This window comes from Gouania willdenowi, chromosome 21 (assembly GCF_900634775.1).
Source record: "Gouania willdenowi chromosome 21, fGouWil2.1, whole genome shotgun sequence".
Taxonomy (NCBI): domain Eukaryota; kingdom Metazoa; phylum Chordata; class Actinopteri; order Blenniiformes; family Gobiesocidae; genus Gouania; species Gouania willdenowi.
This window is the reverse complement of record NC_041064.1, coordinates 28,714,539-28,739,687: the sequence shown is the minus strand read 5'-3', so window position 1 is coordinate 28,739,687 and position 25,149 is coordinate 28,714,539. Positions and strand designations below refer to the sequence as shown.

The 25,149-nt window shown below is 38.0% G+C and overlaps 1 protein-coding gene across 30 annotated transcripts in view; it reads right to left on the bottom strand.

Moving 5' to 3' along the window:
* Positions 1-25,149, bottom strand: part of lrrfip1a (leucine rich repeat (in FLII) interacting protein 1a) — a 63,899-nt gene that overhangs the window by 8,344 nt on the left and 30,406 nt on the right. For 3 of the 30 annotated variants that reach the window (XR_003672582.1, XR_003672581.1, XM_028435329.1), the window contains exons 2-21: positions 23,953-24,039; positions 16,155-16,172; positions 15,934-16,005; positions 14,391-14,432; positions 13,948-13,998; positions 13,691-13,729; positions 10,580-10,639; positions 10,456-10,497; positions 10,277-10,333; positions 9,212-9,289; positions 8,768-8,851; positions 6,498-6,560; positions 5,236-5,364; positions 4,859-4,885; positions 4,645-4,770; positions 3,444-3,515; positions 2,523-2,693; positions 653-745; positions 345-437; positions 83-175 (exon numbers count right to left, since the gene is read on the bottom strand). Coding sequence is in view for 3 of the 30 variants with exons in the window: in XM_028435329.1 (XP_028291130.1) it covers positions 83-175; positions 345-437; positions 653-745; positions 2,523-2,693; positions 3,444-3,515; positions 4,645-4,770; positions 4,859-4,885; positions 5,236-5,364; positions 6,498-6,560; positions 8,768-8,851; positions 9,212-9,289; positions 10,277-10,333; positions 10,456-10,497; positions 10,580-10,639; positions 13,691-13,729; positions 13,948-13,998; positions 14,391-14,432; positions 15,934-16,005; positions 16,155-16,172; positions 23,953-24,039 (1,497 nt within the window). In the remaining 27 variants the exon portion in view is untranslated. Of the gene's footprint in view, positions 1-82; positions 176-344; positions 438-652; positions 746-2,522; positions 2,694-3,443; positions 3,516-4,644; positions 4,771-4,858; positions 4,886-5,235; positions 5,365-6,497; positions 6,561-8,767; positions 8,852-9,211; positions 9,290-10,276; positions 10,334-10,455; positions 10,498-10,579; positions 10,640-13,690; positions 13,730-13,947; positions 13,999-14,390; positions 14,433-15,933; positions 16,006-16,154; positions 16,173-20,138; positions 20,562-23,952; positions 24,040-25,149 lie in introns of those variants that run through there. The other 27 variants (XR_003672584.1, XM_028435330.1, XR_003672587.1 and 24 more) reach the window with 26 other exon arrangements.

Below are 25,149 nucleotides of genomic sequence, written 5' to 3'. Positions count from 1 at the left end.
TGTTAAGGTTTGACCTTGTGTGAATAACATCAAAACTAAGCGACCCCTATCTCCACCAAAAACCCCTTCATAGAGGGAGTACCTTCAGAATATCTTTCAACGTCACCACTTCCTCCCTGAGTTCATCTCGCTCAATGCGGATTGCATCTGTGTATTCTTTCTGTCGCTCTAAGGCCTGAGCAACGCCCCCAAGTGGCAGATTGTAAAGGATGATAAACAAGGTAGAGTACAGAAGGTGAGAAAAGGTAGAAAATTAGATAGTGTTTCATGCAAAGGGAACAATGTATTCATGTCAAGAATGTGGTTAGAAATGTCATGACTGGATTTAAGCCTCAGAATTGTACCCCAATTTTTTTATCCTTCCACTCCACTGTCTCTTGCAGGTCAGAGATTTCTCTAACAAACCCATCTTGTTTTAAACGCAGCTGACGAATCTCCTACAGAGTGGAGAATGAACAGTAAAACTGAGAGGAGAAGAGAAGGCTAAAGAATAAAGATTTTCTGTGAATCAAAGGAAACTGAAGCTGTAACATGCACCCTAACAGTCAAAGGAATGTTTATTTTTATTCTTTATTTATTGACATTAAAGCAATTTCAGCTAAAGTACTTTTTGCACACACTGAGGATCACAATAAAGGGAACAATTACTTACATTTAATAGCTCTTCACTTTGCTTTAGCGTTTCTTTTATTTCATTGAACTGGAACTGAAGGACACCATGGGCATGCTTCTCACGCTCAAATTCCTGTGAACAAACACCAAACATTTATTGATTAATAAATTGTTTTCAATTTGTTAACAGCCTTTAAACAAGACAAAACATCAACATTTTGGGGGAAAAAACACAAATAGCAGCTATATTTGTTGGAATAAACTGGTCTCCTTTGTAACTAATAACTTGCAAAGCAACACTTAACCCTCAGGCTGCTTTCAGACCGCCAATGTCCCATTAATGTACTCAGTATTACTGAGAACTGCACAACGTGCTGGAGCTGCGATACAAAGAGGGTCAATCCATCAATATATGTTCATTCAATCTGAGTTCCAACTTGTAGGAAAGCATCACTTAAGAACCGCTTCAAAAAGAACAACGCAAATAAGCCTTTTCACACTCTGGAAAAGCGCATGCGCGACCTGCAGGTGTCATAGGTCAAGAGGGATAAAACGTAAACAAGCTCGTCCACTCTGTTGATATTTCCAACATAACAGCGTTTGTAATGTTATTCCACAGATCGTTTTGATAGTTTATATAATTAATATTACACATATTCGGACTCGAGGAGGTGTCCAGCATTTTCCGCTGATGTCGATTTCGGGCAATCCAATGATTTTTAAAAACTGATGGGAGCAGCTCAGCAAGGCAGTCCCCTCGCTTCCACCCCAGTGAATGAAAACACCGACTACCTGCGTCTCCAGCGGGCGGATTCTGACTCTACCCAGGAATGATGCACGTATCCGAGCACTTTTGTAAAACCGATGGAAGAAACAGTATTAAAGCAACAGACCTCCTCTGCTTCCACACTCCATCTCCTATTGATGGGACTCACTGAACGACAAGCCTCGACTTCCATGATCTCCAGCGTACTCTACCCGGGAACGACGCACATATTCGGACTCAGGGAGACCATGGCTTTCCGCTGATCTGAGCACTTTAGTAAAACCGATGTAAAAAACAATATCAAAGCAACAGACCTCCTCTGCTTCCACTCCTCTCCCTAGCTTTCAGCTTTTGATTGTTATGTATTTTCTGTTTACTTTATTGTTGTTGTTGGTTTCTTTTTTGACTTGTTTAATTGTTTTAACAACTGTAAAGTATTTTAGAGTTTTTGAAAAGCGCTTATGAATAAAACACATTATTATTATTATTGATGGGACAAGTGAAATTTCCACGTGTGAAAAGGATAGTGTGAGTTTTCACTTTGAAAAGGTACATTTACGAGGTACACCATTCACTAACCAGGTCTATATTTATTTTTATTAAGGTATTATTTCAATTAAATTTACAAATTTGAAGGAAGTGCAAAAGATCGACAGGTCGATAAGTGAACTGAAGTAACGCCATCAGCTAAAACAGTTTGAAAAGTTAGCTTGTGTGCAGCATTAGCTTTAGCAGCTAACTCCGTCTTTCTGCCTCGGAAACAGATACAACGTTTACGCAAAAATTCTTTCAAGGCATCAACACTCCAATGGGTAAAATAATCAAAATCTCTGTCAGACTCGATTCCTACACCGTCAGCCATGGCGAGTTTATGCCTCTTGACCTTTGACCTAATGCGGAAGAACTAGTGCGAGAGTGTGAAAAGGCTTATACAACAACTTTTACCTTTTTCCCTTTGTGGGCCACCACAACAGATCAACATCTAATATGTTGCCATGGATGGCAGTGTTTGGAAAATCGGAGTGGACAGTGAACACATCACAATGAAAGCAAAAGACGGAGCAGATGTTAGACACTGCCTCTGTACAATCAGTTTAAGAGACCGACAACTGTTAAATAAAAAAAAATAAGTTCTTCTCCGTACCTTAGTTTTGTCCTCGTACTCTCTGTGTGATTCACTCAGCAGCTCCTCCAGCTCCATGAGAGAGTCTTTGAGTGTGTCCACCTGGTACATCAAGTTGTTCTTCTCATTGTCCAGCTGGGCGTTAGACACCATCGCCTTCCGGTACTTCTCCTCAACTTCCACCAGGGCATCCTAACAGGGTTGCAGAAGAAAAATGTAAAACTGTGCCACATCAGATAAGCAAATAATAAACCAGGCTGCAAAAAAAAATATCACAAATTTGGACAAACCTGATAACATTTATCATACAGATGGTAAAAACATGTGAGCCTTTGGGCAACTTTAAATTTAGAAGGAAATCTACATTCAAATAGCCAACAGATAGATGACGCCATTCAACAACCAAGCACTGGTAATTTAAGTTTTTACAACAAAGAGAAGAAAAAACAAAAACCAGTAAGAGGGAAACTACACAGAAAAAACATTCAAGCTTTCAATGCGGATTAGTTTGTGTTCTACCCATGCACGTGCACGCATACACACAGTGTGTACACAGGGTTACACAAAAAAAGGTGTTCACATGTAACTGACTAAAGTGCTTTCAGTCAAAATGTTGGAGCCATTTAAAATATAACTTTTCCTGCAACATATTGCCAAAAATCGGCTTTTTAAATATTGGCTGTTGTAACACACATTGTTGTCCAGCCTGTCTGTTACTGGGCTAACTTTAGCCTCAATACCTGCAAATTCTTTTCAGAGCTTGTGATCTTTTACATGCTGCTTTTTCACGTTTTTCTAATGTGAAAGCGTGGATTAATGTCTGTGACTGCTAAGACTTCCTAGTGGGTGTTTTAAAAGAAAGTGAAAAAAAACACATGCAGGCACGCAGCACCAAACCCATTCGTCTGAACTGTAAGAACTCTAAAGGTCTGAATTGTATACCTTGGCTTCTTTTAAGTTCTGCGTGTACTTGCTCTCAACATCCTGAATTTGATCCTTGAGTTCATGAATTTCCTGGTGATGAGTGAAGTAGCAGTGAGCAGAGGTGTGACAGTAGCAGCAAAGGCAAAGCAGAAAGTTGGAATATTTGGTGATGATCAGGGCAGGTAGTGTGTATAAAATAATGAAAAAGGTACAAAGAGTACAGAGTAACATTTCTATGTAGGAAACGGGTACTATATATTCAGAGCCCCTAACCTTTTGTGGTTATCATCAGAAATTTAATGAGGACTGATATATCCTACTCAAGTAGAAGTATGTCATACATAAAACACTCAAGTACGAGTAAAAAGTAGCTTACTTAAATAGTACTGAAAGTAAAAGTTAATAGTTACTTTCACCCCCACGTTTATTTTTGATAATAAATCTTGCCACGGTTCCCTTGCATACAGTAAACATCTCATGTATAAACTTAAAAAGACAAAATCTTGCACAAATTGAACTTAACTTATTTTCCACAAAGGCATCTGTATAAAATAAAAGGTTTGTCAAAATGTCCAATTCTTTTTTAAATAAAATCACACTAATGAATTCAATTCAAAATAAAAGCTAAATTTATAGGTATAGCAACAGTAAGTCTAGCAGTTTATGAAGTACAGGTCTTCATAAACTGCTGACCTGAGGTCAGTTTATGAATAAACTATTAAACGGGAATAAAAAAATATTCACAAAAAAATATTACCGGTAATTTACTCAGTAATGGTTGGGTGTAGAAATGTAATTAACTACTTTACTTCTTTTAAAACATACTTAAGTACAAGCAAAAATGACTGATTTAGAAATACTCATAAATGCAACTCAATTATAGTAATGTGCGTACTTGTAATACATTACTTTCACCTCTGGTATTCATTAGTCAACTGCTAGCAAACTGTTTCAAGAGTTTCTTCCTTTACCACATGCAGAACTGAGTTTTGAACTATTGGTTATGGCTAATAGCATACTGCAGCACACCTCCAGAGATCTCCTTGTGCCGGAGCTGTTTTCAGCAAGAATGAGCCACCACTGCTCAGGTGATATGGTCCTTACACATCATATTACAAGAAAAATAAATAACTTCTATATTAACATTGTCCAGTTATTGTCGGTAATATTTTCAAACCAGCCAACTAAACCATTTTATTCTGGATTGTAATCTGGCTACCTTTATTTCTCGCAGAGAGCTCTCAGCATCAAGCGTTAAGGCAGTCTCTCCACTTCCTCTACGGGAAGACGTCCCACCTAAAGAGGTGAGGGTGGCTGCTGTTAAGGCAGAAGCCGTTCGAGATCCCTAGAAGGGGGAAAAAACAGTATTAAATAAAATGTGATCAAACTTCAGCAAATTCATAGCCTGAGTGGTACAACTGTGATTCACTGACCTTCTCCACATACTCTCTGTCCTCCACCTGTTGAGACAAACAGAAAAGGTTGGAGGCTCACAGTAATTAGGGATTAGAAGACGAGCACAAATGGTGGGAAAAAAAGAATCACAATCCAATTCTAAAGTGTTGTCCATGCATGCGATTGTCCCCAAATCTTTTCTTTCAGCACGTTAAACCATGCAGAGTGTAAATGAGACTAAAATTCAACCAAAACACATCAGTGTGAGCAAACACCAACAAAGCTCACATCCTCCAGACAAACCATAAAACAAAGTTAATCCACACAAATTTAAAACCGACCCTATGTTGGGATGCAGGGGTTCACACGGAGGAAGGACACGGCACAACCACAGCAAAGCAAAAACTGAGCTCACATCCCAGCTGTGCACTCCAGCAGATGCTAAGTCACTCACGCCAGAGAAGTCAGGGATAGTTACATCATCCAGGTCCCTGGAGAGCCCACTGCTACTCCTCAGGAAACTGGCAACTGAGCCACAGTTGTCCTATATCAGCCACCAGGGGGCGAAAGAAAACAAGACAGATGCTGGACACTCCAGATGACAACAGTTGAAGAAGCAACACTGTGGCCTCTATTTTTGGTAGTGCAGCACACACTGAACACATTGGGGCTATTTTTTCTTAATATTATGGTGTGGACAGACTGAAAAGCGAGGCACTTTTATATACAAATATTGTTTTTTTAATCTGAAATATATAAATACTGTAAATAATACTCAATGATAGCTTCTGTTAATGCACTGTACCACCTTGAAAATCATTGATATTGTTCATTGGGTTAGATAAATCTTACTCTCATTTGATTTGTTTATTTTAAGCTTTTAAGTAGATTTTTATAAATATTTATTATTACATTAAATAATTATCCATCACTGCGATGAAACACACTTTACACACATTTACAGCCACTTGACTACAAAGGTTGTTTTTCAGTAGAAATATTGATTAAAAAATGTCTAAATAGATTTTCATTGCTTGGTAAATATCTTGTCAATAGCTGTCTGGTAAAAACACAGATGTTTAAGAACCTGATTCTGCAGGTAAAAACTAGCATTGTGTCTGTGATCTGCACTGGACCCTGCCTGTGATGTAACACATGTTCTTTCCTGACGCAAAGCTGTTTTCTAAACCATTAAGGCAGCGCATGGTGTGCCGATCGACCTCCAACTTGACTGTACTGCAAAATTTGAACACCACACTTGATTTTTAGAAAAAACACCGGCACAGGGAGCAGAAATCGAATTTGGAGAAAGCAAGCTCTGATGCAAAGATCTGCTTTAGATTATGTAAAAAGAGGCCAAAGATTTAATAAATATGACGATTCTGGGAGACAAATGTCCTTTCCGATAACGAAATATTATTTTGTTGTAGAGTAGAATAATGATGAAAAGCAGCTTGTAGATCATTTAAAGGAGAAGCAAAAAAAACAAAACAATCAAACTATTATGTCATTTGAAACAATATTGGTAGCTAAAACTGCCCATACACATGACCCAACAATCTCACAAGTTGGTTGGTATAACTAGTACAAGCTGTGTTCACAAGTGTTACATAGCAATAAAACCAATATAGCAATATCATCACACCACACAACGTTACAGGTCCTTTAAAACCTTACATGAGAGGTGGACCCGCTGAGGCGCCGTGGGCCACTGTAGAGACCATCTTCATACAAGGAGCTCTACACAATGACATGTTTCTCACACACACACACACACACACACACACACACACACACACACACACACACACACACACACACACACACACACACACACACACACACACACACACACACACACACACACACACACACACACACACACACACACACACACACACCATACACACACACACACACAGAGATAGGGTGAGTCTGTTGCTCACATGTCAGCAGTGCGATTACACAAGTGTATTTCTGTACGATGCTAGTAGATGCTGGTGACAGTGACAAACCTCATCACTTCAGTGGTGTGTGAACTTAGTCTTACATGCTGGGTAATAGATATGGCAACTGTGCCAAAAACAAAGGGAAATGTGGGTTTAAAATAAAGTGGAAATAAAGTGAACCGACCCTACGGTAGATCTGTTGAGGGATGTGACTGAGTGACCTGCAAAACTATAAAAGATACAGAAAGAACAAATGTTTGAACTTGGAGAAGCTTGAAGAAAAAACAACAGCTGAGAAGTACTGACTTGTTTAGCTTTAATTAGCTGTAAAATTCATCAGTGACAGGAGAAATTCCAAAACCGCAAAATGTAGAAAAAATTACAAAATCCCAATCTCATGTACAAATATATTATAATGACACATACAATATTACAGTTATGGGTTAGGGTAATGTTTAGGTGTTAGAATTGGATAAATTGAAAAGAAAACTTTCGTCCAATTTTCCACTAAGGGGTTAGGAGTTTGTCCGCAGGGATTTAGTCATGGATGAACCAAACATTCTGATCCACTGGTCAACTTAAAGAGAGCTAAGAATGGGGACCAACATCCGCTTTGGGTTTTGTTAGTTCATCTACCTGCATAAAGAAGGAAATAATTTATGAAAACTTAGTTATGTTTCATAATCGCTTTAAAAAATGAATACATAAAGAAGCTTAACAATCAAAAAAATTGCTAGTTTGTTCATCCTATTAAAATTCATGCCACAGACTGTGTTAACTTGTTTAGAATGACAATCCAATGACTAAGACGCTAAATAGTAAAAAGTCTCCTTCTGACTGTATTGAGGCACACTGACCCAACCAGTCGTTGAATTGGACTACGTTGTGTTGCAGTGTTTAGTCACGCTTGTGTTAAGTTTCCAAATCCTTCCAGGATGTTTCCGCAGGTATTACCATTTCCTCTCACATTCCGAAGACTGAATGCTGTAGCATGTAGGTAGCCATGCAGGCAGTGGTCTTTCCGACAGCAAATTTTGATTTAGCTTTAGTCATAATCTGTTGACTAAAAGTAGTTCAAATGTAGACATCAGGACTATTTCAGTTATAGTCTAGTTAAATGATATTAAGGTTGCAGTTGGCTAAATCTGTTACAGATATAGTTGACTACAAAAATAAAGAATAGGAGTTCATGCATTAACGAAAAAAAGATTAAATTACCATTTATCAATCTGAAATAGGATGGCATTAATGTTTGTAAATACACAGAGACGGATTTGATGTGTTCAAAGTGTGAGACCACATGATTACATGAGTTCTGAATGAATATGGTCCCATGTTGACGAAATTATAGTTTAGTTTTTATTAGTCAACGAAAATATAAATATATTTTGGTATAGTTTTCGTCAACATTTAAAAAAAAAAAAAATAAATAAATAATATTGCCATAGTCTAGTTATTGTCACTTAAAAAACTAGTCAACAAAATTAACACAGCTTGCAGACTCAGATGGTTATTAGAGCTTATCCCAGCTTACTCAAGAAGCAAGGCACGAAGAGAGATAGAAAATCAAAGACGCAAATGCATGCATCCCTACTGTTTATTTAACGCCACACAAAAGTACAAACAAACTACCTTTAGCTGGTAAACTATGTAAGCTATCCCTGCTTCTGAAGTCAGAGATCACAGCAAATAGCACATCAAAAAGAAACCTTTTGCCCGAGAAAACCGAGGGAATTATTCAATACTACAAAAAAAAACCCAAAGTTTGACAAGACTATTTTGATATTCTCACGAGAGCATGGTATAGATTTGTTAGGTTAGTTAAACTACATTAAACAGGATTGGGAGCCAACGGCTTTGCTGAAGCAGTGATAAAATCCTAAAAAAATTCTTGGACAAGAAGTATAACAGGAAAACTCTGGTAGACTTAAGAGACAACCAGACTGGCTCAGATGTTCTATTGTGTTCATGCAATCTTCATTTTTTCTGTATACAGACCTGGTAACCATTAAAAGCTGAACCTTGGTTTCTGGATGAGGAAGGACCATTTAGGCTGTACAGGTCTGAAGAAGCATAAGAAGCCTGGAGGAGGAAGTGGAGATGATTCATGGGAGGAAGGGAGAAAAATCAGGAACACAAAATGGCAAAAATAAAACCACATTAAAAAGTTTCTACAATTATGAATTTGGCATATAACTAAACTGAATTTATTACTGATTCAAAATATTGAGCTATGCAGTCACAATCATTCATAGAAATCTACAAGAAAGCATGCCAACAACAAACTAATCCGCAGCATCTTGCATGTGACACATCCAGAAAGATGCATCACATGCACGTGTGACAAAGAGAGCACATTACACACCCCTATAAAGCATTTAACGACCATGGGAAGTCATTGAAGTCTGATAATAAAAAGAATATATAAACACACAGCAGTACCCGTGCAGTAGCACCCACCGGCTGCAGGTCTAATCTGGAGGAACGAGACACACGACTGTCGTCACTCAGCTTGGAGGTCTGAGAGGTGACGAGCAAAAAAGAAAACCGTCAGCATCACCTATTCATCTCCTCTCCCCATCCCTCTGACAACACCCTGCTGGTCTCCATCTTTACAAACCAATGTAAGATATGCACTTCGTTTATTTTTATCAACTTTTAATTCTATGTGTTGCCAATTTTGGCATTTGTGTTAATAAAAGTGTAGAATAACTTTGTAGTGGCATTTCCATTCCCACTCTGTTCATTTGAACGCCGCTCTACGTGAGTCGTGATGCCAGTATAGTTCAATGCATTCTTACTACAGTCTATGGTTCAATAACACATGCAGGCTTCCCCCTGCGTTCAAGTCACAGTAAATGACATTTCTTTTTCTCTCTCTCTTACCCTCAAGTAGCTAATATATTTAAAAAAAATATATCAAAACAAACATCAGCTTAATGCGGCCAGTCATGTTTTCCTGAGTTTACTGAATGAAACGCATTTACGTAAGAGGTCAAAATTGATGACCCGGACCTTTCCGGGTTCCGAATGCAATCAAACACAACATATGTCGAATCATTGCTCACCATTTATATTTTTCAATTCATGATGGCAACAAGAATGTATCTGCTACATCTCCTACAGTCAATAAACATGTTATGTTCTTTAAATGTTCTGTAGGGAAATGTAATCATCCGTCTTTATTTTGTCCATGCAACAGACTGGGGTCCTTGAGGGGTCTGTCCTGCTTTGCACTGTGCTTTGCACCAGCAGACCCACACAACCCTGTGCAGGGTATAGAACTAATATGAACTTAATGGGTAGGGATAGTTCCAATGCTTAAATGTCTCTCCGAAATGCAGAACTATTCAGTGAAAGTGCAGTAAGTCCAGATATAAAAGCATAACTAGACTTTAGCAAGCATGCATTGGGCAGTAAAACCTGGGTCACATCTGATTATTAAAAACAAAATATAACTTTAATGTTCTGTGTAAAGTAAAAATGCATCAGATACGGCAAACACACCGTGAGGTCCAGTCTGGAGGAGCGAGACACACTGCTTTCATCACTAAGTCTGGAGCTCTGACAACATGGCAAAAAAGGAGGAGAAGGGAAAAAGAGGGTCATGAGCCACAGGTTGTGGAGCCACTTCTCCACTAGATGGTGTCATGCTGTTTTCTGACCAAAGTCTACAGGCTACTGACCCTGCTGGACGTAATGCTGTAATCATCATCATAACCGTTTCTCTGGAAATCAAGAATGCAGAGGAGAAACACTGATGCATCAGCGTGACAATTAATGTGGCAAACAACCTGAGTGTGTACATACATCTTTATCTTTGTGCCTATGTTTCTTCTTTTTCTTTGACTTTTTATGTTGGGAGGATCCCTTAGGTGTGACAACAGGAGAAAAACATTTACAATTAAACTAGTCAACACACAGTACAGACGTGCAACAATGCAGTCCTCACACAGTAGAAACAACCATGCTAGAAATTGATCAAAATCCCCAACTTGGAGACAAAGTGCAAGAACAGCATTAGTGGATTGTGTGGTGTGGTGTGTGTGTCAGAGCAGGTCTGCCACTCCGCCCACACCTGTTACACCACTAATGTTTGAGCAGCTGCATGAAATGGACAACGGTGAGGGTGCCAAACAGTCACAGGAGCAAGACCCACAGTCGGTTTGGGTTTGAGCAGAAACGGCCAAAATTGCGCTTTTTTTTCTACTAGTTAGCTCCTGTATCGTTATGACCAGGGCAGCGCTGCACATGAGCTGGTGCTCAGAGATGGAAAGGGGGTCTAGTACTGTATGTGTTGTGCAGGTGAGATAATTATCTGAGGAGCACAAGAATTGTGTCTTTAATGTGAAGGGTTTTTCATTCAGCTTCACTGAATGCACAGTGAGCAACTATTTGGCAGGGGCATTGCACAGTGTTTATTGTATCAGATAATAGCTAGGGAAGCTTAGTTATTTTCATCTGTAGTCCCTGGGTGTGTCACTCACAATAACACACCTGTACAGTGTTTAACAAATGTCGCCTGATGTGTTATTAAAATTCTTTGATTAAGAGTTGGGATCTTTGAGAAACTGCTTCTCTTGAAGCTCAACAAAATGTTTTGTTAAATTGTTTTGTTTATCATGCTTTCATGTTAGACTCACATAGAGAGATGAAGTGATGCAGTGTAGAGAGATGGAGAGGGGTCTAGTATGTGTTGTGTAGGTGTAAACATAGTGAGTTACTGTTCAGAGGAGCACAGGAATTACTGAATTGTGAAGGGTTTTTCATTGAGCTTCACTTAATGCACAGTGTACAAATTTGTTTTGTTTTTTCATTTTGTATTAATTTATTTGGCACGGACATAATGGCTAGAGAGGCTTAGTTATTTTATTCTGTAGTCCCTGGGTGTGTCACTCACAATAACAACACATGTACAGTGAGAAACAATTGTTGCCTGATGCGCTATTAAAAAGGTTGATTAAGAGTTGGTCCTATGAGCATGATTTGTGACACCATAGTTTAGATGCTAATCCTGGTCCAAGATTCAATGTTCAGAAGTGCGATGTGTTAACCTTAAGTGTACAATACAAATGCCTAAAGGACTATATAGTGAAGTACATTAGGATACTAGGCATGTTATGTTTGTTCAAACAATAACATTGCTAAAGTAGATTCCATATAAATTATCCTGTATTTAATAACTTTGCAACCAGTGACTCGTGCAATAGAAATACTTTTTACTTTTAAAAGTACTTTGAGTACATTTCAAAGCCTGTACTTTTTACTTTTACTTTCATTTTTTTTTACATAGGTAGTTTACTACTCAAGTAAGCAATTTGGGTACTTTTGCCATCTCTGGAAATATATAAATGTTGGAAGTTAAAAATGCAATAAAGAGTTTTCTTTTGGGCAATTTTAACTTCCAAACATCATTGTCTTTGTTAATGGGGAAAATAGGACTGCTGTCAGCGAGTACAGAAGTAAAAGCTAAAGACCAAGTCTGAAACCTTGGTGTTCTGATTGACTGAAATCTGACAATCAGCAGTCAAATTAAATCCATCACAAAAACAGCATTTTACCACCTAAAAACGTCTCCAGAGAGAAAAGGTTTCATGACTCAAAAAGATCAGGAGAAGCTGCTCCATGCTTTTATCTCTAGCAGTCTGGACTATTGTCTTCATCAAAGGGTTTCAATAAGAACAAAGAGGTCAGAGCACATTAGTCCGGTTTTAAAGTCTTTACTCTGGCTCCCAGTCAGCCTCAGAATAGACTTTAAAGTTCTGCTGCTGGTGTATAAATCTGTGAATGGGTTTGATCAGTGAGATGTTAGTCAGGTGTGTGTGAACACAGCAGGTCTCTCAGATCTATGAACACAGGTCAGATAGTGGAGCCCAGACATGCCAGCAGAGCTGAAATTAGCATCCATTGCGAACATTTTAAAATCCAAGTTAAAGGCTCTCTTTTTCTCTACTGTACATGACTGAGAATTACTTTATTGTTAATTTAATGTTTGTACTGTTGCTTTTAAACCCTGTTAAATGCTTTAATGTTCATATTGATTTTTAAACTACTTAATGTTTTCTGTTGCACTTTTTAAATCAGGTATCGCACATTGTAATGCCTATGTATGAAATGCGGTATACAAATAAATTTGCCTTGCCTTTTGTTGGATTAAAAAAATTAGGCACATGCACAAGTGCTGAGGGATAGATTTACAAAGCTGCTAGTGCAGAGGCATAGAGCAGCTGTTGGAAACAAGAAAAAAATAACTTTTTGTGGTTCAAATGTGATTGATTATTCATGTAGGACTATAAAAATGGGTATCAGGGCCTATGTATAGAAAGGCCTACAGCACAGAGTATTGGAATATCTACTGTAAATCCGTTGCTATATTTGCTGCGAAGCAAGTTATGGAAGTGGCAACAATAATAGCAATATCAGTAAACATTTAAAAAGTGTATAAATAGGAAATAGCAATTGGTAAAATGCACCACAGAATTATGTGTGAGGCTCTATGTAGGGCAACATCAATACATGTATTTATGGGAATCAAAATGGAATTGAGTGTAACAACAGGATACAGGCGTGTTTGCTTCTAGACAATTCTGTTGGAACACAATTTAAAAACAAAGTCTGATTTTCATTAGAAAATTACATGTTTAGTTGTAGTCACACTATAAGTAAATACTGGTAAAAAAAGAAGAGAGATTAACATTTAAATGAAATAAAATACAACAGTTGGACATAGCAGTTGCTGTTCATAAAGAGAAGTGGTATTGTGTAAACAACCGATCTCATGCACACCACAGCACATTACACAATGTAGAATTTGTGTTAAAATGTTTGTCCAACTGTTAGTCAACAATAACAACCAAAAACAACCAATTGGATAAAGTGGTTAGAAAAAAACTCTACAACTGTATCAGCGTCACACCTTACCCCTCCACTGTATGTCCCACTGTAAGCATCCAGATCAGACTATGTAAGACAAAACATCATCATCCTCATCAGCAGGGCAGCACACAGATAGATCACTAAGAACTGGCACACTTCTGTCACAATACTGTACTGCCTACCGCTTATCAAAAAAAAAAAAAAAAAAGTAACAGAATTGATGATGGGTGAAAGTGGAAAAAGAGGTTGAAAGAAAAGTTGTTGTACTTTTTATTTGAAAGTGCTGTTTGAGTAATAGTTACCTTGACACTGCCTCGGCTCCCAACTGACATCCGCTCATCTTCATCTGAGAGCTGTGTGAGAGACAGACAATGGTTCAAGTTTGAACAAAAATAAATTAATTACAATGACTGAACAGTGAATCTGACAGAAAGCCTCCTGGCTTAACAGATCCCGGGACTCTTTCATTCATTTTTCTTTGAAACCTTTTTGTTTTTCTGAGAACATGATAATTAACTACGGTGCAGCATCAACCTCTAAGACTGATCTTTGAAAAAGGTACGAGCTAAAAAAGAAACCACACCAAGCAATCATAAATACATTCAAGTGACTCCAGAATTCTATTAGAACAATTTGTCGGAGGGTAAAATTCACAGTAAGGAAACCCCAGGGCAATCTAGCTGAGAGTTAAAACAAAAATACAAGAAGAGCATGAGGGGATGGGAACAGAGGGAAGACTACACACCGTGTGTATACGTGAAGAACGTGAGAACCTTTCACTGTCCTCCTAGATGGGGAGGGGTGGGAATGGGGATGAAGAAAAGAGGAAATGAAGGGTGAGAAGGAAGTGGAGAGATGACAATGATCAACAACTGTTAAAAAGGAAGAAAGAGAACTGCTGACCAACAGAAACATTCTGTGGGATCTGAATACAGTGTGTAACAGGGTATTCATGTACTATACAATACTCTTTAGAATGTTTTCCAACAAATCTCCAGCTCCAGGGGAAAAAACAATGAGTAAAGTAAAGCAAAATCACCATGACACCACATTCAATATATTAATGTAAAGTAATATAATATAGAAACGTGAGGAAATGTAGAAGGAGAGTATTTAATGGCACGGAAATTCTAAAACAAAAAATTCATCATCCAAGGCACCAGAGACACAAATTGTTAGTCTTCACTGAACAACAAATCACTGTTAGTTGTACTAAAGCATGAGCAAAATATTAAGCATGTCCAACAACCAGGCTTATTCCAAGTGAATGAAAACATGAATCAAACAGTAAATTGCATGCAATCTCACACCAGGAGGGAAAGTGGTCATGTCAAATCAAAGCCAAGCAGGCACTTAAAACAAAATTATGTATTACGACCAAGCTTTGGCTCATTAAAATCTATTGTTTTCTGGTAAGAAATAGGGGGCAGAAAAAGTTATTGTTGTGAGACAAAATATTTGTGCTTAAACCAAACATGTTATTGTCTAGAAGTAGTTCTTATGAATTTAAAGCACAAATATTAGGATGTTCTGACGTGTATGTTCAGATTTATGTAAGCAGAAGTGACGTAAAGAAGGAACACGTCTCTGTATTTACATGAATAAACCAATAGCGTAGTCCAGTGATGACTCTGATTTTAGTGCAGTTGTTATACATTTTGGATCTGGAAGGGAAGAAGAGTTTTCAGAGGATGATCTACAATCATTAGACGAAGGGTCTATACATTTCGGGGCTGCTTGCTACACGTTTGAGCCAGGTTGTCCAGACAATGGCAGCAGAGGCAAAGAGGACACAAAACATCAATTGGTAGGTCAATTGACTCCTATTAAGTTTCAGTTGAAGCTGCTGTATACAATCATTTGTAATCAGATAAAGTTTCTTCCTGGTATTCTCTGTCGTATCACCTCGATCCGGGAGACATTAAATGTCAACCGGGTTCAGAACTTTCTGCGTAAACCCCAAAATAAACATTTGCCATATTTTTGCAACAGCTTTTAGTCCATGAAAACACCCGACATGTGTTGGGTTGTCACATTAGCAGAGTTTTTTTGGGGCATACGCAAGAAATCACAGTAAAAATGAAGCAGAAAGACTTGCATCAGGCTATGGGACTATACATCCCACAATGCAAAGTAGTAAACTTCCGCATATACTTACTGTGGCTACATGTAATTTGTAAAGCAAAATCAGAAGTGCTAGGCTAGAAAAATTATAGCTGTTTTTAAGTGTACAACACAGCAAACCCACACATGTTAGATTTTGTGTTGTTAAGGCACATAAAATATACCATCCATTGTTCAATATCTCCCCATTTGTTGTCCGCTCGGTCATCTACTTTGGTGTTCAAACCATAGTATTTCTGAAGGGAGATGGAAAAGAAACATGAAAACTCACATTAGGTCATGACTTTGACCAGTTCTTGATAAAAACCACAAGCACTGGCCCGGATGAATGGAAAAACCATGCTTTAATAAAGTCACAAGTGGAGATGAAGCAGAGCAGGCCTACCTTCTGCACCTGAAAGATCTGCACACCGACAGCAGTGAGCAGCAGGACAGACCCAGAGACATGAGGGAGGAGAAAGTTACCAGTGAGCAACAACACTCAAAGAGAATCACAACCAATATGAAAAGCCAACTTGAAGTCAAAAGAGAGCATGCAGAGGTACACAAGGGCGGCTCAGGAATGTGAACAACCCTGCTGTGAGGCAGGAGGAAAGCAAGCACCAAATAACATGAAGCACTGGATTCATGTGATGGAAGATTTCAAGATACTGGGGTTGCTGGGTGCTTTCCAAAGAGGATTGTGGTTCCACTTGTTACACCAGTGTAACTAAATGACTGCAATCCCATGACTACAACTGTTTGATATCGAAAGTCAGTGACGGGTTTACCTTTCCACAAAAATACAAGCAAAGCTGGTGTCCACCAAATGCACAACACCAGTACTCTAAAGGGCTCAAATCCAATTCAGAGTACAGTATAACAGAGTGGGTTTCCTCTCAGTGCTCTAACTTCTCCATCTAGTAATTGATAAGTCAATTAAATAAGTAAATTAACAGTAACGTTGATGCTAATGTGTCTGTCCTTCTCTGTAACTTGGGACCCTAAAACTGGAATGCAATGTTTCTGGACTGATAAATGCTTGATCGAGGAAATGTAGATGTAGAGTATGTGCAAACTGATTAAAATGGGGTTCAGCCACTGTAGCAGCATTTCTGCATAAACTCAACATGTAGATCCTCTGTACCAGCCATGTGCCATATGCCAATGTCTTTATTTTTAACCTGTGTGTCTGTGTGGTGGACAGGGTTTATTAGGGGTAGATGTTTTAAACCTTGTAAAAGCACTTGGAGCTGCATGCATTCTTTGTATGAAACGCTTTTTATAAATAAAGATTTTATTTAATATGATGATTTGATGTAGATACAGCTGGAATGCTTTACTAACTCGATTTAAAAGTCAGTTTTTATGTACAGTCAGACAACATGTAATGTTCAAATATTTGTCCAATAACATTTAAATGATTTGATAATAAAATACTTTTACTGTTATTTATTTTCTTATGACCATCTGCAAGAGTAGGCTTGAAAAAAGGAATAAAAAAAGCATTTTTTAATGATGTGATGGGATTTTCTTTATAGACATCCAATTTAAGGACAACTACATTAGACAGAAAATACATTAAATACTATAATAAGTATTTAAGTAATAAATACATATTAAATAATCTTGGTGAAATAACATTTTAGATTGTAGCATAGCTTTGCCATTTTGAGAATCTTGATTACTGTGCAGAAAACACTTTGCATTTTGACACCTCGACAAAATATAGATCAAGTCTACCTTAGTAATTTGTACAATTTAGTTTTTTCTATAAAAATAACTTGATGCTTAAATCTATGTTCTATCAAAGCATTATTCAAATAAATGTCATTTCAATTAATACATATTTTCTTGGCCTTCATGGACTTTCAAAATCAATTGACTATAGTTTTACTGAAATTTAAACAATTTTTAAATTTTACAAAAACACCTCATCGAAGGAGGAAAACGCAGAAAATCACTGTATCAAGGTCAGGTTGGGTTTTTTTGATCGTGGTTAGAAAGTCTTGTTTAACAAATCCAACCCAAACTGAAAACACATGCCAGCCTTGTTGCTCACTTCACTGTGTAGCTCTTTTAATCCAGCTTTTCAACCACTGCTTCTTTTGTACGAATGCCCAGCGATTAGATTGAGTTGTTTTTGGATCTGCCCATCAGAAATCAGTGCGTTTGTCCGCTTCACTATTAGACACAAGAGCTTTATCTCTGTAAAGGCTGTCTGGCATGCTGCCGCTTACTATAACTATAGCTCAGCTTCAATAGGATGTTGAGCTCATGTCCAGTTGTGAAGATAAAGTCTTCGCTAAATCCCAAGAAGGTGACATTGTGTTGAGGTCAACCATAATTAAAAAATATTGTGCCATAAAAGGCTGCAGTGTGAAGGAGCTGAGACACATCACAAATCTAATGAGTCCTGTACAAGTACATACAGCAACATTACTATACACTATCAGAAGTCCTTCATGGTGAAGGTCAAAAATCTTTATCAATTTACCTTGCTGTGCAAGAAGAAGCCTGATGGTTTAACTAGAGATATACAACAATTGTTGGTCTGATAGCTTATCTGCCTATACTATTTCCCCTTTTTTAATCCACCCGATAAAAAAACGATAGGTAAATGGGCACGAAGCTAACAAACACATTTTGGACTCATCACTGATACGAAGCCTCTTTACAGTTTACCACTAACTTTCAATGTCATACCCAAGCCAGGCCTCTTATACTCCGACCACAAGCTAAACTTAAGCTAACCAAGGCATATTGTCAAATGCTATATAGTTAGCCAATGTTAAGTATGAATGCTTATTACCATCAATAATACAGTCAAACCGCTCAAAAAAAGTTTCCTTACCCATCACCTGAGGGCTGATAGGATAATTATGGTGTTTAGAAGAAATCTGAAACAGTCACTACACACTTATAAACATATGAAAGAATTGGAAGAGATATCATTTATACAGCTACCTTAAAGGCACACTGTGTCACTCTTGGCTGCTAGGGGAGCTAGACCGGTAACTTTCACGCAAGCCCCCTTAGTGGCCACAAGTGCCACAACAGTGTCGCAAAAATCAACAACAAACAGTCGGGCCAGTCTCCCTTGTCTTTTGATTGTGTATGCAGACAGTAGTTGACCTGTAACTTTGGGATAAGGATTGGCTTTAAGGGCTGGGCTCACGCCGCAGCTACAGTCTATGGGCTGGAGGAGTTTTTAGGAGAGTGCCATCTAAGGGACCTCACAATTCAATTCGATTTCTATTCACGGTGCTACGATTCGATTAATCAACAATTATTACAATAACAATTATCGCTATTTTTTTATGGATCTTTTTTTCTTTTCCACACTTTGTGGCTATTTCATACTTTTAAACAAGGTATATATGTGTCGGTATCCATTCATTAAAGTAACCAAAAAAATGTATCATCAACAGTAATCATATTACAAAAGAAATAAATATGTACAAAAATAACTACAATATTAGCTTGTTCAACTAAATCAATCTGATCCAACACAAAAGCGTATTCAGTAAAAATAGACTTTCAAACAAAACTCAAATGAGCAGCATAAATCCCACAAGACACTTAACATTTTGCTGTGCACAATCAAAGCAGCTTTAAAAAACATAAAACCTACAACATCAGCTCTCATAACACAGTATCGTGGGCAGCTAAAGGGCTGCAGGGGTCCTCAGGTAAAGACAGGAGTGTCCGAGCAGATCGCGCCTGTAATAAATAGACAGTGTGGTTGATGAATGTGTTTCTGGGTTATTCAGATTAAAAAGAGTGAAAATATCCCGTGCACACCAGGGAGTCCATTTTGTGTGCAACAAGTGTGCAACAATTATTACAACGGTAGCGATTAAAAAAAACAAAAAAAAAACAACAGAAAAAACCCCCTACATTGCTGAAAACTGGCGCCATTGCTCCGTAGGGGAGCAAAATTACAACGTGGCCCTACGCTCAACAGCGAACCCTGATATAGATTCACTTTCTCATTTGTAAAAACATTTCTTCCATTGTATCCAAATGTCAAAATCCAGGGAAATTATATATTTCGATTTTTTTTTTTTGTCAGTTATCAGAAATTATTCAGTTAGGCAAAGTCCATTCATCTCTAGTTTTTATCTGTTTGCCGATCTGATCTCTTCTATAAAAACATTGCTACTGTAAATCATAAAGATCACCTTTAGGACTTAAATGTCTTAAAAAACAACAATACCCATGATGACCGAACAGACAAAACAGCGTGATTGACACCAGGGACAAAGCCTTTATCTCCCATTACATGTCTGGACACTCCATTAGCGGGAGAGACAATCTTCGTCATAAGCCCAGTCATCAACTGCCTTACACAATCAGGATGGTTTCTCTCGTCTGTGTTGAAGCTCACCTTTTTACCTGGAGGGGTTTTGGGGCGCCTGGTGAGGGCGGCCCGTAGCCCCCTTCCCGTCAGCCGTCGCCCGGCCGTCCTGCTGCACTCAGCAAACCAGTGACGAGGACATCTTTCACCAGTCAGTGGATACAATCACAGCCACTCATGCGGAGCAGTAACGATGTTCGAGTTCAGAGCAATCTGTTCCCGTAGGGGCCACAACAACTGGCTCTGACGTCGTACTCACAGTGTGGAAAAATTCATCCAAAAGTCCTGAAAGTGGCTGCGATCACCTCAAAGCATTGCTGTATCCACAACTTAACACAACAACCAGTGGTCCACAGCAGGCTGCAGCAGGGAGCACAACCTACTAAGCTACTTTGGAACTCGGCTAAAAGGTTTAAAGGACACACACACTCGTACGCAGACCAGACTAAGCTTGACAATAACTGCTAATCCAGCACGTATGACTTATGTGTGCGTACGTGTGTGTTAGTGTAGGCGTGTGTGTGTGTGTGTAGGCGTGTATAACTGTAACTATGTGAGCTTCTCACACTCTGTTCACTAGCAAAATCTCAATAACTAAGTTAGCATTGACCTGGTTTCTGAACACATTAGAAATGTCAGTTTCTTACACAATACATAAGACACATCTGATCTACATGCACAGTAGATTCAAAATCCATTGTTACAGTGATTTAGGGGTGTGAAAAAAAATTTTTTTATGCATTGTCACTGACTCAGGGTGATTTATCCTTAATGTTTTCACTTACAGTTGTTACAATGTCATTATTATGTTGTCATGGTTACTTTGAGGCTTCTACACAGTAGTTTCAGTGAAAAGAAACTTGTTTCACTTTATCTTATGATGGCAGTGTGTAACACTGCATTTTCCTTTTTACAGTGAAAATGTGCAAATACACTAAAAATAAATAATACATGTTGGAATGTTTTGAAGCAAATAGTTTTGACTCAATTTGTCCTCTGAATGATCAATATCTTCTGATAAACATATACAGCAAATATGTTTCATTTTTATATTAACTGGGTAGAATAGAATGTATTGCAACGATATCGTATTGTGTCCCAAGTATCGCAATGCGTATTGTATTGCAACATCCTTGCCAATACTCACCCCTACAGTGATCAGTATTAAGACATGCTAAACATACATCTAAATACAATAAACACAAATATATTTGTTTTTGTATTTTCTTTTCCCTGTGCAATTGTTTTCCCCTCTTAAAAATGATTAATGTAAATTATTACACACCTAGCATTATAATGCATTTGTTATCAGATCATAACCATTTAGAAGCGTACACAGGCAATCAGACACACACGGTTACTTCTAAGTCTTCTAGCAAAGACATTTCGATTTCCACCAATAGAAATAATATTTAGAATATTGTGATTTACAAAAAAATCTTGAACAGTCTATGAATAATTGAATACTCTGGAAATAAAGAATGAAAGCAATGTGTATTTCTTTTGAAAACAGAGAGTACTGCATCTGTCTGTGTTTTTTTTAAATTACTATTTATTTCTCAAGTAGCGTAATCTGTTTTAGCCAACCAGAGCACTCAATTGAAATAAAAAAATTATAACTAATTTTTAAACTGTAAAAAAAAGTGACCTCATAATTAATAAACAAATGTGGAATTAAATCTGCACATATGTCTGACTATTTCTGCACTGTAGATAATGCTGGAAACAAGAAGCTTTATGATGTAACAAAGAAGTGCTGCCCGATTACAGGCTTAGGGGTCTTAACCTCACAACAAGCTGTGGACAGTGGGGTCGGTAGAACTTGCCTCTACAGACTTTGTGTTTGGGATTACCACATGGGCTAAGAATAGGGATTCCCCACAGTATGGAGCAGGAGGTGCCCAAAAGGACAGAGGAAAACCCAAGAAACACACTTTTAGTCTGGTCATTGGTTGAATGACATGGACGTGTGCAGATTACAAACTAATTAGGTTTGTAAGGTTTTTTAGCACCCATACCTCTGACACACACACACAGTCACACACAACAAGATGGATAGTGGGTGAGGTCACAAAGAACGGCCAGATGTTCAGTTCTGTGTTCATCTCTTAATATCTATGGTTCATCTCCAGTTTTTTTACCCCTTGCCTGTTTCAATTGACACAACTTTATTCACTGCTGCAGACACAGACAGACACACGTGTAGCTCCTCCCCTCAGCTGTAGCTGAACACACTAAGCCATCAAAACACTTTTGCGTTGAGTTTGCTGATGTTGGCACGGCTGCAGCATGGCGAGTGCTGCTGCTGGGGGGCCTGCGCAACAGATCAGTAAGTTAACAAAAAAATAAAATAAAATAATGGTTAAATAATTTAACTTCAGAGTGTCTGTGTGTGAGGGAGGGAGTGTGTGTGTGCACTGTAGAGATCTGGAGGTCTCCGCGGGTCGATAACGTTATAACCAGGACTCAAAACAACTTGTTACCGTCACACTACATGTTTATTTTATGCAGGGGAAGCTCAAACACAGCTTATATGTTGTTTCAGACGGGACGGTAACAAAAAAGCAACATCAAACTCCATCCATGCGATCCGTATGTATCAGATAGGAAGGCAGGATGACTCAACTATGACCTTACATTACCATGGTTACCATGGATCTCTTAAAGGGACAGTCCTCAGAAGGTGAGCATTACAGTGCGTGTGTGTTTGTGTGTATGAGTGCGTGCATGTGTGCGTGTGTTAATAGTAATTAAGGTCCCTGTGTGACATTTGGCATGTGGCTTTAACTGACTTACCTTATTTTAAGGGTTTGCCTCTGAAAAAAAGAAACTAACAGGCACACTATGAAAACCCCAATTACATCACAGAGAAAACATGAATATATATTGAGCATTGCCATTCTGGTTCGATTGTTTGCATCAAAGCATCATCTCAAGGCAAGGGCAACGTATTGAGAGACATATATCGTAGATCGTGATATAGCTTAAAAATGTTGAGATATTAAAAAAGGTCATATCGCCCAGCCCTACCGTGGTATCAAAAATGGTATTGAGTTGATTCGAGTATCAAGGTTTATTCTGAGTATTGGTATCGTGATAACCCTAGTAACATTACACACATTCATATTGAACCATTTAAGTTTGGAGACATTGGGAGTAGGTGCATACCAAATGTGTGTTTGGCTAGGCTCTGTTAACCAAGCATTAGAACTAAAAAAAAAAATCAAAAGCCAGGGCTAGAAAACGTGCCCGAATCATTGACATCTCAGTTTGGGAACATCGTGGCTTCTGTGTTAAACAATAAAAATAAAAATCTGATAATGCTCGCTAGGTTAATGTGGAAAAGTTTCCCAAAAAGAAAAAAATAAATATGAAAAGGCATCAGCTGGGATTCTTAAGCTGAACTAAATTATCATTATATGCAAATACTTTTCTCAATAATACTGTTTCATTTGAGTAGGGCTGCAGCTATCGAATAATTTAGAAATTCTATAAATTATTTCATCGTTAATCTGGTAAAATATAGAAAAACAGACAGATTCCTTAATAACCTTTTTTCCTTATGGATGATACAGAGGAAAGCATTACTGCTACTAGTCTAATGTCTATAGATTTCAGGCTTCCCTCTTGTGAAACAGTTTGTGGTTAGTTCTAGCATACCGGGTTTCATCCCCTACTAAACAAACAGGTGTAATATGTGAACGGAAGTATAGAAAATGAGCTTAAGATTGAGTGTAGGTGTTACTGTGATTGTCCATATCTGATGTTATTGTTGATATTGATGGTGATACCCTGCCTGAATGTCTGACTCTAAAGTAAATGACTGCAGTTTGGATTTGTGTACCTCTTTTTGTTGCCGTTCCAGCTCTTTCATGCGGATCTCTCTGGCCTCTGCCCTTGCTGCCCTCTTTGCTGCCAGCCTGGCCTCGGCCTGAGGGAGGATGAGAGAGAAAATTAAAGTTATGCAGCAGTAAGAAAGGACATCAAATTATGGAGAACATGGACATGAACAAATTTCCCTTCTGATGTGGTTGAAATCTGAGTTATTGGTGGTTTGTTTAACCATCACTGGTGGTCTTGCATGGTAGATGCTAATGCAATGTTTTTCAACCCTGGGGTCACCAGGAGTTTAAATGGGGTGGCCTGATATGTCTAGTAATTGATTAAAAAAAAAAAAGAAAAAAAAGATAATTACTAATTTTTCAATTATTCTTCTGTATTTTATACTTTTACTTTGCCAAATACAAATCTAGTTCAAATAAAATGCAGTAAAAACTTAAACTAATCCTGGTTACTCTGTATTTATAATACAGTATAACATATATGATCAAAAACTAATTCTAGAATTTTTTATTTGGGGTCACTAGAAATTCTTGATACCAAAATGTGGTCCCAATCCAAAAAAGGTTGGGAATCACTGATGCATTTATTTGTGGTGTATGTTACAAAGTGTACAAACAAAAATTATCAAGTAGCATTGCACTTTTGAGCGTGGGTGGTGTGTGCAATCTTCATTGAACGAAACATATTAAAAACAAGAAGACAAGCGTAGCTGGTGGAGATTGGAGGATGAGTGGACGTGATCCACCATAAAATAGTATTAGGGAAATCTATGGTTACCCCAAGTCTCATAATAGTTATAAGTCAATTAAATTTTGTACATATTTTGTTCGATAGGTATTTTCTTGCTTTTTTCCCCCCATTCTCCGTTTTTTTTTTTTGGTCGACTAGTCACTATGTGCGCCATAGTCTTGGTCGACCAACCATTTTCTTGGTTGACTAAAGCCCTAATAAGGTCATTTTAAGAGACTATACAGTATCTAATCTATTCACAATCATTCTTTCCAGATGTAAAAAAACAACCCATATAGGTTAACACATTTAAGTCTAGACAGATATACCATGCACACATGTAATTTGGTTTGGGTATTTGTGACATTACTGAAAGGTTATTGAATTAATGAGGCAAGAGCTGGATTTTTCCCTTAACTCATTGACTGCCAAAGATATCTGAAGACGTCAATTGTGTTTTTCAGCTGGG